Genomic DNA, 17,313 nt, shown 5'->3' with positions numbered 1-17,313 from the left:
AAGGCCTGGCTCTCAGTCTCCGCTCTAATTCATCCCAAAGGTGTTCTATCGGGTTGAGGTCAGGACTCTGTGCAGGCCAGTCAAGTTCATCCACACCAGACTCTGTCATCCATGTCTTTATGGACCTTGCTTTGTGCACTGGTGCACAGTCATGTTGGAAGAGGAAGGGGCCAGCTCCAAACTGTTCCCACAAAGTTGGGAGCATGGAATTGTCCAAAATGTCTTGGTATGCTGAAGCATTCAGAGTTCCTTTCACTGGAACTAAGGGGCCAAGCCCAGCTCCTGAAAAACAACCTCACACCATAATCCCCCCTCCACCAAACTTTACACTTGGCACAATGCAGTCAGACAAGTACCGTTCTCCTGGCAACCGCCAAACCCAGACCCGTCCATCAGATTGCCAGATGGAGAAGCGCGATTCGTCACTCCAGAGAACGCGTCTCCACTGCTCTAGAGTCCAGTGGCGGCGTGCTTTACACCACCGCATCCGACGCTTTGCATTGCACTTGGTGATGTATGGCTTGGATGCAGCTGCTCGACCATGGAAACCCATTCCATGAAGCTCTCTGCGCACTGTTCTTGAGCTAATCTGAAGGCCACATGAAGTTTGGAGGTCTGTAGTGATTGACTCTGCAGAAAGTTGGCGACCTCTTCGCACAATGCGCGTCAGCATCCGCTGACCCCGCTCCGTCAGTTTACGTGGCCTACCTCTTCGTGGCTGAGTTGCTGTCGTTCCCAAACACTTCCATTTTCTTATAATACAGCTGACAGTTGACTGTGGAATATTTAGGAGCGAGGAAATTTCACGACTGGATTTGTTGCACAGGTGGCATCCTATCACAGTTCCACGCTGGAATTCACTGAGCTCCTGAGAGCGACCCATTCTTTCACAAATGTTTGTAAAAACAGTCTGCATGCCTAGGTGCTTGAATTTATACACCTGTGGCCATGGAAGTGATTGGAACACCTGATTCCAATAATTTGGATGGGTGAGCAAATACTTTTGGCAATATAGTGTATTTCAGCACCTGAATTTGACTTAACCACGAAAATGGACCCGCAGGGCAAACATGTATAAATATTAGTGCGCATGCCCTACATTTCGTCGCTTATTTTTGCTTTGGCACCACAGCGCCACTTACAGGCCTGGCATACATTTTGCAGCGTTTTCATGCATTCGTGTGGACACTCACATTTATTTTACGTCTCCGTCTTTACGGCAAACGTTTTGGAAAATATCAGCGTTTTGTGTTCGTTTTGACTTCGTGTGGACGGGGCCTAAGAGAACGAAAAAAACAACAACACAGATTTTAAGACAGGATTTTTTTTTTTATATAAAAAAATAAAAAAAACTTTTTGGACAATATGGTCTGATAAAGAGTACATTTATATACATCTTTAAACCAGAATGATTTGACATTTAAATATAACTTCTCTGACTTTAAAGAGTCTTTGGCTGTTCGATTATTAATTGATGAATTGAAAAAATAATCAACAGATAAATCTTTTTTAAATATATAAAATTACCCTCAAGTTACTTAATTAAAATAACATAATGTCTTATTGAATGATTCCCAAAAGGAAACATTTATTAAGAAACAAACTAAACCTTAACAATGGATGGGACATGGAGGGAAACAGCAATGCATACAGGCTGCTGAATGCACTGGTGAAGCAGCCGACGCAGGAACATATCGATACTGGAAGATCGTACTCCAGTATGGCCCTGGGTGCTAGTGGATATTCGCTTCAAGGTATTTATTGCACAAAATGAGATAACAAGTTACATGTAAAGTAATTTATCAAACACATTTAAAAAAAAAAAAAAAACTTGCTAGCATCCAAACATAATTGGTTTCCAAAAGTATGATTTTCAAGATAATTTAATTTTAATTGGTTTCTGTAAAAAAAAAAAAAAGCAGTTTTAACTTTTAAAGTAGATCCTTTAATAGAATTGATGGTACATGAGCAGCAACAGGAAGTAATCTTTTAAAATAAATAGGTGCCTTTTCTTTGCGGTTAGATCTTGTTCTCCTTCACCTGTTGTGGTGACTAAAAATGTACTGTTTTTCTCAATAAGAATGTCACATACATCGAAATTTCACACCTCAGAGGTCGACCGCTTTCGCTCCCCCACCACCGCAGGTTTAGTGTGTATGAATCTGTGTGGCAGGATGTGGAGCAATGAAGAAAGTTACTCAACAAACAGCCGTCATCCTTTAGCCCTCCAGCGATAATCTTCTCCCTCCAGACGGAGGAGGGGAACAGGAGCAGAATGTTGTGGCTGCAGGTTTACAGCTTTGCGTAAAGAGACAGGCAGCCACCGTCCTACGCACGCTACAGCTGGGCGTTTAAATGTGATTACCAATTATGTCTACTTCATTCCTGAGCTGCTTTAGATACTTTAGTGTGGAATATGTTTTCAGCTTTTTACAGAGGATTTATTTTGAAATATGTTGTGGGGAGTGGCGGCCTAGTGGTTAAGGCATAGAGCTTGGAATCCTGAGGTTCTGAGTTCGAGCCCCACTCCCACGGCATGCCACTCTGGTTCTCTGAGGAAGACCCTTAACCCCACACTGCTCCCCGGGCACCTCATGATGGCAGCCCACTGCTCCACAAGGGGCTGGGTTAAATGCAGAGGTAATGTGAGATCAATAAAGTTTAAATTATTATTAAATAAACAAGCTCTTCTAATGTAGATCTGGTTGTAGGGTTAAGCTTGGTTTATTCTTGACATGTTCACGTGGCTAAATTAAGCCATTTTGGGTTTCCATGCCGTTCTGAATTGACTCCATGCAGATGGAATATCTCCACAGAGCACCTAGGAAAACCTGTGTGGAAAACTTGGTGAGCTCTTGCTGGTGAGGGAGTACGCAAATGTAGACATACAGAGTCATTGCGTCATTTAGCTCATATATATCACCACTATCAACAGAATTTCGAAAAACCCCAGGAAATAAATGACTGTTGCTCTAGAACGGTTTTGATAAAGTTGTAAACAGCCGTGTTTTCTATTTCCTCTTGTAGTGTGGTGTTGGGGCTACATTTGTTTTGATTACCTTCATTGTCACTGATTTCTGGAGAAAATCCTCCTAATTTTTCAGGTGAACCGTACTGCTTAGCTTAAAGCACAACAATAAAAGACTTTTGGTCTGTGATTTCTTAAGCTGGGCGTGGAGAATTTTTTTGATCGGGCCGACTTTCAGCCTGCTGGTGCATCCTGGGTTGTGTAGTATACAGGGGTTTAAAAAGGGCAATTATCCTCTCACGACCACCTTCCGGTCAGGAATCGTAAGATCAGGAGGAAATCAAACATATTTAAAATTCAGTCGGCCGTCGTAAGGTATTAGTGGACAAATCCTGCAGCAGAAGTAGAGCTATGAGCCGACTTACCAGAACCTCGAGAGCTGCGCAAACAAAGGAGTTCTATTTCTACTTCTTCTAGATTGACGAGTTTGACCAGCACCATCTCGGTGCCGAGTCCGACATGTGGTTTTTGGACATGCAGTGTGAGCAGGTAGGTCAATTTAGAGCTTCACGCCGTACAGTGTGAGAACATGCATTGTGAGCTTTGAGCTTTGAAACCCTGCGGTTTTATTGTACAGTTTGAGCTGTAGCTGCGTGCAACGATTGAAAATATCGCACAGTGTATGCTGGGCTTTAGGGAGCGAGGCTTGACTTGTTGCTCAAGCAGATATATAATGACTAATTTCTTAAATTAATAAATCTCTGTACCCTGGAATCTCTTCTCCGTGGTCTAGTGTGCTTTGTCTTGCTTCCTGCTGCCTTTTCTAGTTGTTTTATTGAGTCTGACCATCAGCCATGAGCGGTGCAGAATGTCCTCAATGTTGTTTACTGTTTAGGTTGCTGCTTTGCTGTAACGACCAATTGTAATGAGAAAACGCATCAATTCAAAGAAGTGTTAAGATGAGCTGAAAAGTAGCAAATAAAAGTGGAACCAATGGAAAAGGACGCTTGTTACACTCCAACACGTTATGTGAGCTAGACCGGTCTAGACCGAGGCGTCATTCAACAAGTTGAAAGTTTACGGATAATCCCAAAAGTTATGAAAATATTTTATGTAGATTAAAATGTTACTTAATGTTGGTTTATGTTGTATAACATGTCATTTCAATGAAATGCAGTACATCTAAATGCATCATAATCCCTGATAGACCTCTTCTACTTGGTCGCCAGGCTTTAGTTTTGTTACGTTTCTGCTCCTTTTAGGGCCTTAAATTGGCAGTTTGCGTGTGTGTGGTTATTATTGGAGTGATTGAAGGATGAATTACCTCGCATAGTGGATATGCTGGCTGTCAGACTGGGAAGGTGAAGTTAGGGGGGGGTCAGAGGACACAACCTCTCTCAGAGGACTTGCTGTTAACCCCTGACCTTGCTGGTTAAGCCTGCAGGGTGGTGGCAGGGGCGGGAGGGGCCACTTTGACGTCCGTCTGGTTTGAGGGTACATGATGGCAACATGGGCGGGGGGTGGGGGGGTGGGGATGTCTAATCTGGTTTTTGTCTCTGAGGTGTTTTCACCTCTAGCTCCCCTCCCCCATCCTTCCTCTGAGAACAGAGTTTGAGCGGCAGGACAATGTCAAAGGGAAGTGACTTATTTTATGAGCCGTTTAAAGGGGACGCAATGCCTCCCCCCCCCCATCCTTACAAAGAAGAGGCAAAGACGCAACATGAATACCATGACACAAAGTCCCATGTTTGTTTACAAGATGCTAGCCTCTTGTTTGCGGCACCATAAATGCCACTTTTCCTCCTCTAAGTGACACTTGAACAATAGTCTGCCTCTTTGTCTCGTTAGTTCTTAAATTACTGGGGAAACTGGAGGGCTTGAGAGGCCCCCGAAGGGAAATCTGTAACTGAGACCTAGTTCAGACTTCACACAAGACTATTCATGTCGGATGTGCTTAAGAACTGATGGCTGAAATGTCAGCATCTTTTCTCAGAAGTCCTGTTCTTATTATATTTACCGTCATAATTCGGTTGGTTGAACGGAGATAACATTTCCTGAGTCATAGCTTGTCAAAGACTGAATCCCTTGAGTTAACAGTGTGACATTTGTGCAGACATTCCTGTGAAATACTGACCATCTCTGCTTTTATTTGTGTACTTTGGTAACTAGGGCTATTTTCCACATGGATATAGCCTTCAGATTGTAAACCGTTGCAGTGGGCAAGCAGGGGGCCCTGCAAAAGGAAAGACTGGCTGTTTCACCTAAAAACTTGGTCTGTGTGTATATCCCTGCACCTCCAATCAGGGGTGCACAAAGAGCCGTGTGTTGAGTAGCGAGGTGATGTGCGAATGTGTTTTGGTAGGCGCTGCCAACTGTGCCTGGGTGTGTGTGTAAACGGCTGATGTTAGGAAGCAGAGAGCGATGGCTCTGAGGAGAGGACTGAGACGGATGGAGTGGCTTTTTTGGACTCGATCCCAGACAGAGGGGTCCAATTAATGGCGCCATGGAGCATCCCTCCCTCCACTACACTGTTTGGATGGTTCTATCGCTGCAAGTCGCTTTAAACCCTAGAGGAGGTGGTGTTTAAGGAAAACCAGAGAAATATGTTTGGTTTCTTTGTCAATGTAGCGTCAGTGTAATGCACAGGACTATGCAGAAATATTCAATTTGTTCCATTAGAAGGCAAATGGAGATGTGAAAAAAATGCAGTGAAGAAATGACCATTTTAATAACTTTTAATCATAAAATTTTTTGAGAGTAAGTTTGCTGTTTTCTGTTTTTTTTTTTTATATTTTTATTTTCCATATTTTTTGTCAAACTTTCTTTTTATATAGATTTTATTTTTCCAAAGTTTTGTAAATTAATTGCTTCCTTTTTAAATGCTTTCCTACGGATTACATTCTCTTCACTTCAAGCCCAAAACAAATGTCATCGACCATTCAAAAATGTTGTCGCTAACATTCGTGCAAACCAATGGGAATGCGTCTTTTCTCTTCAGTTTAGTTTAAAGCCCGCCCCCAGAAGTGAAGAGAGTGTGATATGTAAAATGCAAACTCTGAGAAATCAAGTTACTCTCAACACCTAAGATGTTTTTCAAAGTTTCATTTCAGAATTGCATTTTTTTTATCTCCATTTTTCAAAAGTGTTTTTTAAACATTATTGGAATTAAGTTCACTCCATACATCTTCACATCATTTCAGCTTCCAGCCAAAGACGAGTTTGTTCAGAGATTTTTATGATTGTAGTGAAGTGGAAGGAATAAATACATGGTTTTAGCTAAAAGACGTGTTGTATGTATGTTTGTTTTGTTGTTCCCAATAAGCTGACATAGCAGAGTAAAATCCAACTCCTCCATGTGACATGTCACATGACTGGTTGGTAGAATCCCCTTGTGAGCGACTTGATGTCTTGTTGACGTGACGTCATGAAGACGGAAAACAAACATGGTGTTTGAGCAAACTTGGAGCAAAGCTCACCTTGATGTGAAAGCATAACAACACCCTGACAAATTTGGAAACATGCTACCATAGGCTTCGGCACCAAGAGACCCTGAAGGGTGAGGCTAATGTGTGCATAAGCTGTGGGCAAGCTAGCCTAGCCTCGTCTCGCCTCGCCTCGCCTCGCTATATGGAACCATGGACAGTGAGCAGAGTCAAGCTGGTAGAAAATTGTCAAAATACGGCAACACCCATTTCTTCTGGAGTCTCATTTTATCCTTTTATCATTGAATATTTTTTTATTTTAGATTATATTTGCTTTGGGGGAAATAAAGCTGCTAAAGGCAAGTACTGCTTTGTAAAACTGACTTGGCCGAGCCATCTAAGAGTAGAACAGATGAAATATATTGTAAAAAAAAATATATTTTCTGCAAAATGTTTCTTTATCAGTTTTTGTTAACAGGAAGTTAAAAGTCGTGCAGCTCGATTATGGTAATTGACCCGCCGGCAAGCTAAATTATGCTAATGCTACACAGGGTTTCTGTGGTTATTTAGTTAAAAAGCAAGTTAAACTTTATTGAGCTGCAGATACACGAACACTGCAATATGTTATTTCTTTTTCTGACCAGCCGCAATGCTTTATGACAGCTTGACAACATTCAGCCAATCAGAGCGCATGCAGCGCCAGGTACAGCACCAGAGTGGATCTGGTACCTTTCCAAAGCCTTTTCAGTTCGAGCTGCTTTTCTCTGGGTGCCGAATCAGTGATTATGGAAGCACTAAGACTATTTCGAGACAAATATTGCAGAAAAAAAAAAAGAAAACTCATTTAAATGCTAGAAAAGTATACTAGTAATAGTTTACATGGGGAAAAAAAGTTGACTTTAAAGATATACACCCTCCTGCTTACACTCTATACATTGCTAGTGTATAGAGACAGGCTCTAACCAGAGTAGAAAAAGAAGTGGGAGGCCGCGTTGCACAACTGAGCAAGAAGATAAGTGCATTAGATTTTCTAGTTTGAGAAACAGATGCCTCACAGGTCCCCAACTGGCATCTTCATTAAATAGTACCCGCAGTAGCCCGTTTGTGCTGTCCTCTGAAGGGGATAGTACACACCGTTGTAGGAAATCTTCAATTTCTTAGCAATTTCTCGCATGGAATAGCCTTCATTTCTAAGAACAAGAATAGACTGTCGAGTTTTAAGTTATCTTCATTGAAAAGTACAGTGCTTTTCCTTCAAAAATAAGGACATTTCAATGTGACCCCAAACTTTTGAACGGTAGTGTATATATATGACACAATGATGACTTCTGTAGGGCAGGGCTGAAGCACGCATCCAGATACAATTTAGACTCTAGTACTGATGTGACTTTGGAGATAAACCTGACCTAGAACTATATCAAATGGGGCTCCGGTGGCAAAATGTCAGAAAGCCTTCGGTCTAAATGTCAGGTTTCAGCAGCATGCTTCTGCAGATGGCGAGTGAGAACAAGCCGGCAGAGAGTCAAACAGGCTGCCGACGCTGAGACGCACTGAAAGGATCCCTGTGTTCTCTGACATGCCAACAGCTACGTCTAAAACAAAACATTATTCCAGCTGCGCCTCTGCCTCCGTCCTCCCCTGAACCTCTCTGATTCAGAGTTAGACCCACTCCTCATAAAGTTGGCAGCCGGTTTTCGTCAGGATTTAGGCTGAACGCTCTCCGGCTTTTCCTGCTTGTCAACCCCGAATGTAGATCGTTGATCCGGGGGGAAACATTTGCTTTGAGCATTTCTGCTGCAGAGTCAAAGTTTTTTTGTTTACAGAGGCAGATTAGAAGAACTAACAATCCATGACCCATGTCCTGTTAGGAAATCACCCTTTCGATATTCCTGCTTGTGCTTTTAAATGGTTGGAAGCTAAAGCTACACGGTTATAATCTAACATGCCCGAGGCTGAAGCAGGAGGTCTCACCTGCAAAGTGGATGAAGAGGTAATCCTCAGGTCTCTTTAAACGTGTGTTTTAGAAGGACGCAGCACTCAGAAAAGAGCCTCTGCACTAAACTATCCATCAAGACTGAGAAGAGCTCGGATAAGAGGCCTGCTCTGTGAAGTGGCCAGCTTAATGCTGCTCAGCTGAGTGCTACAATTAGGGGCAGAGGAGGGGGTTTGAACAGCTAAGGTGTGTTTGATTTGCTAAAGGGTAAAGCTCTCACCTAGAGCTTTAAAGACTGGATTTCTCACCTAATTGTGCCCATTGAGGCTCTCTGTCTCTCTCTGTCTGTTTCTTTCTGTTTTCTCATTGTATAAATCATTGAAGGCTTCCTCTACATTCTTGAAAAGCCTTAACATCCATTAACCCTAACCGCCTGCCTTATTTTAAGCTTGGCAGGTTGGACGTACCCAAATGTCTTCGCCTATTAAAAATACACCTTCCATCCCACATGCTTGTCAGTGGATGCATTTTAAAGTGCAGGTCTTCTAGTTTTTGGTTACAAACATCTCAACACTGTGATTGTTACACAATGTAAACCACAGCAGTTCAAACATGTTTAAAATGTTTTGTTTTTTTCCTTTCCTTTCTTTTGGGCATACAAGTTATTTACTATACTTGTTCCTGTTGTTGAAAACGTCTGTAAATAGGACGAGGTTACTTAATCTTACAGGTTTATATGTAAGGAATCGGTGCATTTGGCACATTGGGACAAATTCAGTAATATTCATTTTACCATGAAATGGTTCATAATAAGACATATTTTCTATTTTCTATATTTTTTTTACGGAGAAGTCAAAAGCGAGTGCGTAATATCCTCCAATGTGAGCCGACGTCTGGAAATCAAGCGGCTCTCACGCTACGCCTGATGACATAAAACAGGGATGAACAGGAACCATGAGTCCCACCCATCATTTTAAAGCTCTTCTCATTTTCTGCCACCTCATGTGAAAATTATTTTCGGAAACGTTAATGCAAAGAAGCAAAACCAGTTCTGAGAGAAGCTGTTTGTTTTATTCAACCTGACTTAAAAGACTTTGTTTTGGCCACAAGCAGCTTTAAAGTTTTTATTTCCGGCGAAAGGAAAAACAGGTTTTGATGGTTTCCACCCCCGTTGGGAGCTAATGTATTGAAGATTTGAATTCAATTTATTATCATCATGGATAGGAGCCCACACATTCCCTGAACCGACAACAGTGGACATTTGTGAAGCAGGCTTCAGGGGGAAAGGCAAAGATTTAAAAAAAAAAAGACATACTTTTTGAATTTTATTGATAGCAGACGGTGTCATTCGACTGACATTACATTTTTTTCTTAAGAAAATTAAAACAAAAAAGTCAATGAAGCAGGTAAATCACAACAATGGGATAAAAACAGCCATGTGTCACGGAGGGAGTGGAAAGATGTTAAACATTCTCATATTTTCTAAGAATGCAGCAGTTTTCCTCTGCAAACTCTTGAATTGAGAACGCTGTATTCAGATCTAATAACGTCACAATACAACTTTTTCTTTTCTGATGCAATACTTTTTTTTTTTTTTTTTTGACGTCTCGAAAAATTGTGGAGTTTATGGTATTGCCCCTTTATAATATCAGCATTAATGATGCTTTTAATACCTACTTTGTAACATGGAATGTTAAAAAAGTGGTTTCATTCACAACAATAGATGACAACAGGTATGAGTCATGCATTATTATTGCTTTTTTTATTATTATTATTATTATTGGTACCTTTACCAGAAACTGATCAAAGCACCATTTTTAGATTTTAGATGCAGGCCAATTTAATCCCATAATTCTTCTTTTTCAACCAGCATCACACCAATTTCCAAAGGGGAGCATAGTTTGCATATTTTTTCTATTCATTGTAGATTTCAGGATTATTTGAACTTTATAAGATAAAACCTCAGATAACCTGAAATGATTGTCCAGTGATGTTATTTTTTGTTTTTTTATTGATGTATTTGTACAATCGCTTGAGAAAGCATGTTGGGATTGAAAATGGGTGGGGTTATGTTTAATTATTCTTAATTCTTTTAACTGTTTTTTTTTTTATTCTTTTATCCCATCGCATCATTAATGAAATCAAGTATCAATTTCTGGGTATTAAGATCCAGTTTTACATTCTAGTATCGTGAAAACCTCAAAAGGAGGGTTTGAAAAAAGAATAAAATGTGCTGCAGAAGACCTGTGATTGGTTTGGAGGGTCTACTTCCAGCAGGGAGGCGATACTAAAGATGAAACCCCTAAAAATCTTTAGCATGACTTCAGTCTTAAAAGTTGAGTTCAGTTTGTTTGTTGAAAAGTACAGGTACAAATAAATAGAAGGTGCTTCTTTAAAGTACAGATTTGAAGTGAATGCAGAAAAAACTTTCAGGTTTTCCTCCTGCTTCACAATCCTCCAGCATGTATTTTTTTTTCCTTAAGTCTGATTGTAAACATAGTGATTGTTTGTATTTGCCTGTGTGGATGTCCCACTGATGTTTACTGAACCTGCCGTGTCTGCTGTGTTACAGGAGCCTCGCTGAAGGTGTGTCCGCAGGGTTTCTCCTGCTGCACGGCGGAGATGGAGGAGAAGCTGAGCCAGCAGAGCCAGACGGAGATCAAAGCTCCTGTGTCCAAGCTTAGCGCCGGCCTACAATCCACCTTCACACAGAGACACGACCATTTTGACAGTGAGCAAACACTCCAACACAAACACCAGCCTGTCATAGCAGCAGCCCCTCAGGCTGCGTCCTGCTACCGTCCCGCTGCGTTGCTTGGGGCTGACCGCTTTTGACGGACGCCTCCACATGCCAGGGCGCTTCTCTAAGCGTAGATAGTACTCCTGTGTCTGTAGGCCTGTCCACCTGTCTCACAGCCCCCCCCTGTATCTCTCCAGAGAGACCAGGCATGCCTCCAGACGGACCACACACGTCTTCAGATTTTGTCTTCCCTGTACTTCCTGTTCCTCCGTGTGGGAGCGGACATGTGTGTACGCCTGTAAATATCGGGATCAGGTTTCCCTCCGCTGAGGATCGGAGCGCATGGGAACATGCAGCGGTGCTGACTGGCAGAGGAAGGCTCCAATGAAGCCTGATAAGACCAAGAGGAGAGGATGAGGGTCCCAGGAGGAAGAGGGAAAGCATTTGATCTTCAGCGTGCTGCTGGGATCCAGCTCGTTAGGGAGCTTACATGCATAGCTGGGCTCTGCGCTGTGAGCGCATGTGTTCCTGTGCGTTTGTGGGTCAGAGTTCTTTGGCTCTTCTGTGTCTGTGGAAGGCAGAGATGGTCGGTAACAGGGAGCCTGTGTATTGCAGCCAGATGTTAGAAGGAATGTGACGTGTAGGAATGCGGTTGCTCGGGCAGTCCCTCCCCTCTTCCTCACTTCTCTTACTGCCCTTTGTACCATTTTCTCTCATAAAGCCCTCTTCTTCTTCTTCTCACCATCCAATCACTTCCTTTCCATCCAGGTTGTTGAAGCAAATTATTTTGCAGCGCTTCTCTAATCCGCTCTGCTTGGCTCCATCCTCCGCCCATCTCCCCTCGTTTTCTGGCAGTCTAAGAAAATATTTAAGAGCTGACTTCACTGAGCGATCCATCATTTAGCACTTTTAATTTGTCCAATGAAAAAACTATCTGGATTTATGGGTAAACCCCTACGACGAGCTTCCAAAGAAGATGTCACCAGATTTTCCCTGAACTTTCATTTCACTGTAATGCCTCAACTTTGGAGGAAAAACCCGAGGCTCCTCTGACTGGTTTTAATGAAGTGAAAAACATCATCAATAGTCTGGACTCGTATCTGTTTTTTGCCAATGTAATCAAAAATATAACAGCTGCCTTAAACATGCCGTAGTTCGCTGTAACCGAGTTGTTGTGTTTGACATAAATGAAAAAATAAACGATCGGATCAGAAGGCTGGATCGACGTCATTCAGCCGATATCTGATCCGAGTACTGAAAATGTTTGCTGAATGAAAGCAGCTTCTGAAACAACGTGGTGCTTCAGCAACTGTCACATTACTTTAAAGAGTTCAATCAGCTGTAACCAACCAAACAAATCATCAGTATCGTTGATTTAAACCTATAAGAACTGACTTGCAGATAAACTAAACACAGCTGCAAGTCGAAGCGAAGGAATACAGAAAGGAGGAGGGGCTTAAAAACGATTCACACATTAGAAAAGAAAGGAACACGGTTCTCATTATTAGCTTATGTTTGGATTGTCTTAGCAGAGATTTAGCTGATTTAGGTTGGACTGAATGCAGCAGTGTTACATAAGTGTCTGTGTTTGATTTAAATTGAGTAGGAATAGGTTTTCCAATAACCCAAGGGTCCAACGCCACAGGCTTTCATTTATTTAAAACAGAAAAACGAGGATCTTTCTCACTGCTGCTCAGCTAATACTTTAATACAGTTAGATTGTCAGTAATCATCCTAGACTTAAAAAGAAGAAAAAACAACACTGCATATGGTGGAGGTTTAAGGTCCTTTTTCATAGTCGATTAATTGTTTATTTGATTCAGATTTATTTTATCTGATTACGTCTGAGTAGAAGGGCTTTCTTTAGGTTTTGTAGTGTTGCCATCATCCAGTAGAGGGAGCTGGTGTTCATTCTGAAAGCCGTAGGGAAATCGTATTTAAATGTCAAATCATTCTGGCTTAAACATGTATATAAATGTACTCATTATCAGACTAAATTTATTTTTTTTTTCATTATCTAATTCGGCCAATCATATATCAACGGTCATCTGTCAGTCTAATTTTTTCGGTCATAGCATCTTGATTCATATGTCGCAGCTAATATACACAACGGTTGAAATAAGAAATAAGAATCATTTCCTTTCCCATTGAGTTCCATCCCAGTGTTCACGGGGATGGACGTCTGTGTCTTCTGCAGGCGTAGAGCTAACAGAACTGGCAGCGTTGCGAGGCAAGGGCTCAAACATGTACGGCTGTAAGCCTTCTACACCAAACCAAGCTTCTGCCGCCCTGGCGTCCTCTTCCACAACATCTTCATCCCCACTTTCCTCCTCTAAATAAAAAATGGATGACAGAGGAGACTCATCCACGACCTCTGACACAAAACTCTCCTCCTCTTGCATGTTTCCTCTGTCCATAGCGTTCCTTGATAGTGTCGTTTCTAAATCACCATTTTAGTGCTACTTGTTCCCAATGGAATTTCCCATTGGGAACCTACTAGCACTAAGTTGCTAACTGGTTAGCAAGATGCTTCAGAGACACCGGCCACAACCAAAAAGCTTGCAAACCTTCCACCACAACAATCCCGACCCCTTCGATAAACGACCAGTCACATTCACTTTATTCACAGATGTAAAGTCGTGCACCACTCGGGATAATTCAGAAATGCAGCGGTTGGAACGGCTGCTTCCCTACGACTTTAATTAGAGCCTCACTGGTGTTTGCAAGAGAAGTAAAAGATTTTAGGCATAAATCGGTCGAGGTTATTTACATAAGGATGCAGAATGGACTTTGTTGTTCTGTTTGTGAATCTTAAATAGTGCAGATTTATTCAGGGGGCGCCAATCGTTCGCCCAGTGGATGGTTTTGATTTCTTCAATTCGTGAAGATCAGTGATCGCCCGATGCTTCGATGTAAAACTGATCCTTTCTACCGATCTTATCCACGTCTGCAGAGGTCTGAAAAGCAGCCGCTCTCTAAACCTATGAGGCAGTTAAGCACTTTTTCATCGTGTCGTTGGTATTAAGTGTTCTCCAATGAGATAAGATGGAAATATTGAAGGACTCCTTTGATCCTTTCACAACTTAACAGTGTAAGTAAATCTGTATCGGTCAACGTCAGAATTGTAATGTTAGGCTTTATAAAGATCAGTGATCTGCTGTGAAAAGATCGTCTTCATACAAGAGAAAACCTGTTAGCAATGGAGACCAGAAGTCCCCGATTTCCAGGGACAGTCCCCGTTTTGGATCACTTGTCCCCGACTAAAGCTGTCCCCAGAAATGTCTCTGATGTTACCGTTATATAAATGAGAGGGTAAATGTTGCATGTAGACTAGTAGTTATTATGGTAGAAAGTGCGCGCGAGCATGCTGCGTTCAGAAACGGCTGTTGGTGTATAGATGAGGAGCAGAGGGCAGCCCTTTTAAAACAGGCGGGGAAGTTTGTTATCAGAACAGGTCTCAGTTATGGTAAGTGTGTTAATTGGTTCATGTGATTTGAATTAAACTGATCATTGTGATAAATGTTTGGTTCATGCCCAGGTTAATAAATAAAAAGTTGAGGAGATGAGGATCGGAAATGTAACATAAACCAAGCTAATCAACAAATCATAAATCAGACGTTTGGCTGCAGCTGTTATGAGGAAATAGACTAAGATAAAATCAAACAGAATGATTGAAAACTCCTTGCGAGGACCTAATCTGGTTCGATGGTTCTCCAGGGATCAACAATGGTTCATCTAAAGATGTTTTTACAACTGAACAATGACCTTTAGTTTATATCATCATAGTCAGTTATTTTAAGTAGAGTTATAAGTAGTTTCACTGTTTTTCTTACACTTGATTTTTTGTCTAAATATTAATATGTAAAAATGGATGAAAGCATCACTTTTCCCATTTCCTATTTTAATTTTCATGATGTATATTTATTTTCATCTACAAGCTGGAAGTTTCCCCAGATTAGATTCCAGAAATCTGGTCGCCTTACTCAGGGTTTCCACGGATCATTAAAAATCATTAAGTCATTCAATTATAATTTTTAAATTAAGGCCTTAATTGGCATTAAACTTTATTAAATTTGAATATTTGTCAATTAAAATGCTTTAAAAAAAAAAAAAAAAGTTTGGAAAAACAATTTATATATATACACTATATTGCCAAAAGTATTTGCTCACCCATCCAAATTATTGGAATCAGGTGTTCCAATCACTTCCATGGCCACAGGTGTATAAATTCAAGCACCTAGGCATGCAGACTGTGTTTACAAACATTTGTGAAAGAATGGGTCGCTCTCAGGAGCTCAGTGAATTCCAGCATGGAACTGTGATAGGATGCCACCTGTGCAACAAATCCAGTCGTGAAATTTCCTCGCTCCTAAATATTCCACAGTCAACTGTCAGCTGTATTATAAGAAAATGGAAGTGTTTGGGAACGACAGCAACTCAGCCACGAAGTGGTAGGCCACGTAAACTGACGGAGCGGGGTCAGCGGATGCTGACGCGCATAGTGCGAAGAGGTCGCCAACTTTCTGCAGAGTCAATCACTACAGACCTCCAAACTTCATGTGGCCTTCAGATTAGCTCAAGAACAGTGCGCAGAGAGCTTCATGGAATGGGTTTCCATGGTCGAGCAGCTGCATCCAAGCCATACATCACCAAGTGCAATGCAAAGCGTCGGATGCGGTGGTGTAAAGCACGCCGCCACTGGACTCTAGAGCAGTGGAGACGCGTTCTCTGGAGTGACGAATCGCGCTTCTCCATCTGGCAATCTGATGGACGGGTCTGGGTTTGGCGGTTGCCAGGAGAACGGTACTTGTCTGACTGCATTGTGCCAAGTGTAAAGTTTGGTGGAGGGGGGATTATGGTGTGGGGTTGTTTTTCAGGAGCTGGGCTTGGCCCCTTAGTTCCAGTGAAAGGAACTCTGAATGCTTCAGCATACCAAGACATTTTGGACAATTCCATGCTCCCAACTTTGTGGGAACAGTTTGGAGCTGGCCCCTTCCTCTTCCAACATGACTGTGCACCAGTGCACAAAGCAAGGTCCATAAAGACATGGATGACAGAGTCTGGTGTGGATGAACTTGACTGGCCTGCACAGAGTCCTGACCTCAACCCGATAGAACACCTTTGGGATGAATTAGAGCGGAGACTGAGAGCCAGGCCTTCTCGTCCAACATCAGTGTGCGACCTCACAAATGCGCTTCTGGAAGAATGGTCAAAAATTCCCATAAACACACTCCTAAACCTTGTGGACAGCCTTCCCAGAAGAGTTGAAGCTGTTCTAGCTGCAAAGGGTGGACCGACGTCATATTGAACCCTATGGATTAGGAACGGGATGTCACTTAAGCTCATATGTGAGTCAAGGCAGGTGAGCAAATACTTTTGGCAATATAGTGTATATATATATATATATATATATATATATATATATATATATATATATATATATATAATATATATATATATCTATAATATATATATATATCGCAATATGTTTGCGCGGAACTGCCTCCCGTTGATCAAAAAGCTGAATTTTCGAAAAAGAGGCCAGAGGCAGGAAAAAGGCTAGAGAATGGGGGAAAATGCAAATTTCAACAAAAGTGGCTGGAAAACGAGGAATTCGGGACGTGGATGCAGCCTGTCGATGGTAAAGATGGATACTTCTTGATGGCATTGAAATAATTTCTCAGAGCATTGAAAAGCATTAAATTAGAGTTATTCATTCCTGTATAAACCCTGTTACTGTTAGCGACTCTGTTAGCTGTCTCTGTGCACGTGGCTTACCTTGGAGCGCACTGACTCACAGGTCGGAAACATGCCTTTCAAATACCTGAATTATTAAATCAAAACCAAGAAGTTCCTGTATTTTCGCTCCATAAACTCAACAAACTTTCTCTTTTAAACACTTGATTTGAAAAAAAAAAAGAAAGATGAGAGCAGAGCAAAGATGTATAGTTTGATGCAGGAATTTGGATAAATCTTCTAATCCCTTCATTTACTGTTGGATTTGAATACTTTACCAGAGAGCCTTTTTTTCTGTTTTGTGCCAAAGATCATCAAAATAAGAATCGACAGCAGGAACCTCAGAGAAATCTGGAAATTTAGGATCATCCACTGAGAGCCAGATTGGTTCAGGACTGTTAGCCAAGGAGCTACGTTTGAATAACCTTTCACCGGCTGACAGGATTGGATTAAACCCTCTATGGAGTTTGGTGCTGCCAGTTTTGGACATGTCTTCCAGATGTTTCACACTGAC

General features: G+C 41.7%; 1 protein-coding gene across 1 annotated transcript in view; it reads left to right on the top strand.

Annotated features, from left to right (window-relative positions):
• Positions 1-17,313, top strand: part of gpc4 (glypican 4) — a 55,287-nt gene that overhangs the window by 27,458 nt on the left and 10,516 nt on the right. Inside the window, exon 2 of the mRNA XM_038277647.1 lies at positions 10,896-11,054. Coding sequence (XP_038133575.1) covers positions 10,896-11,054 — 159 coding nt within the window. The remainder of the gene's footprint in view (positions 1-10,895; positions 11,055-17,313) is intronic.

The sequence above is a fragment of the Cyprinodon tularosa genome, unplaced genomic scaffold, assembly GCF_016077235.1.
Source record: "Cyprinodon tularosa strain WSP-4 unplaced genomic scaffold, ASM1607723v1 ctg133, whole genome shotgun sequence".
Classification (NCBI taxonomy): Eukaryota; Metazoa; Chordata; class Actinopteri; order Cyprinodontiformes; family Cyprinodontidae; genus Cyprinodon; species Cyprinodon tularosa.
The sequence above is the reverse complement of the archived record's forward strand: the minus strand, read 5'-3'. Positions and strand labels throughout refer to the sequence as shown.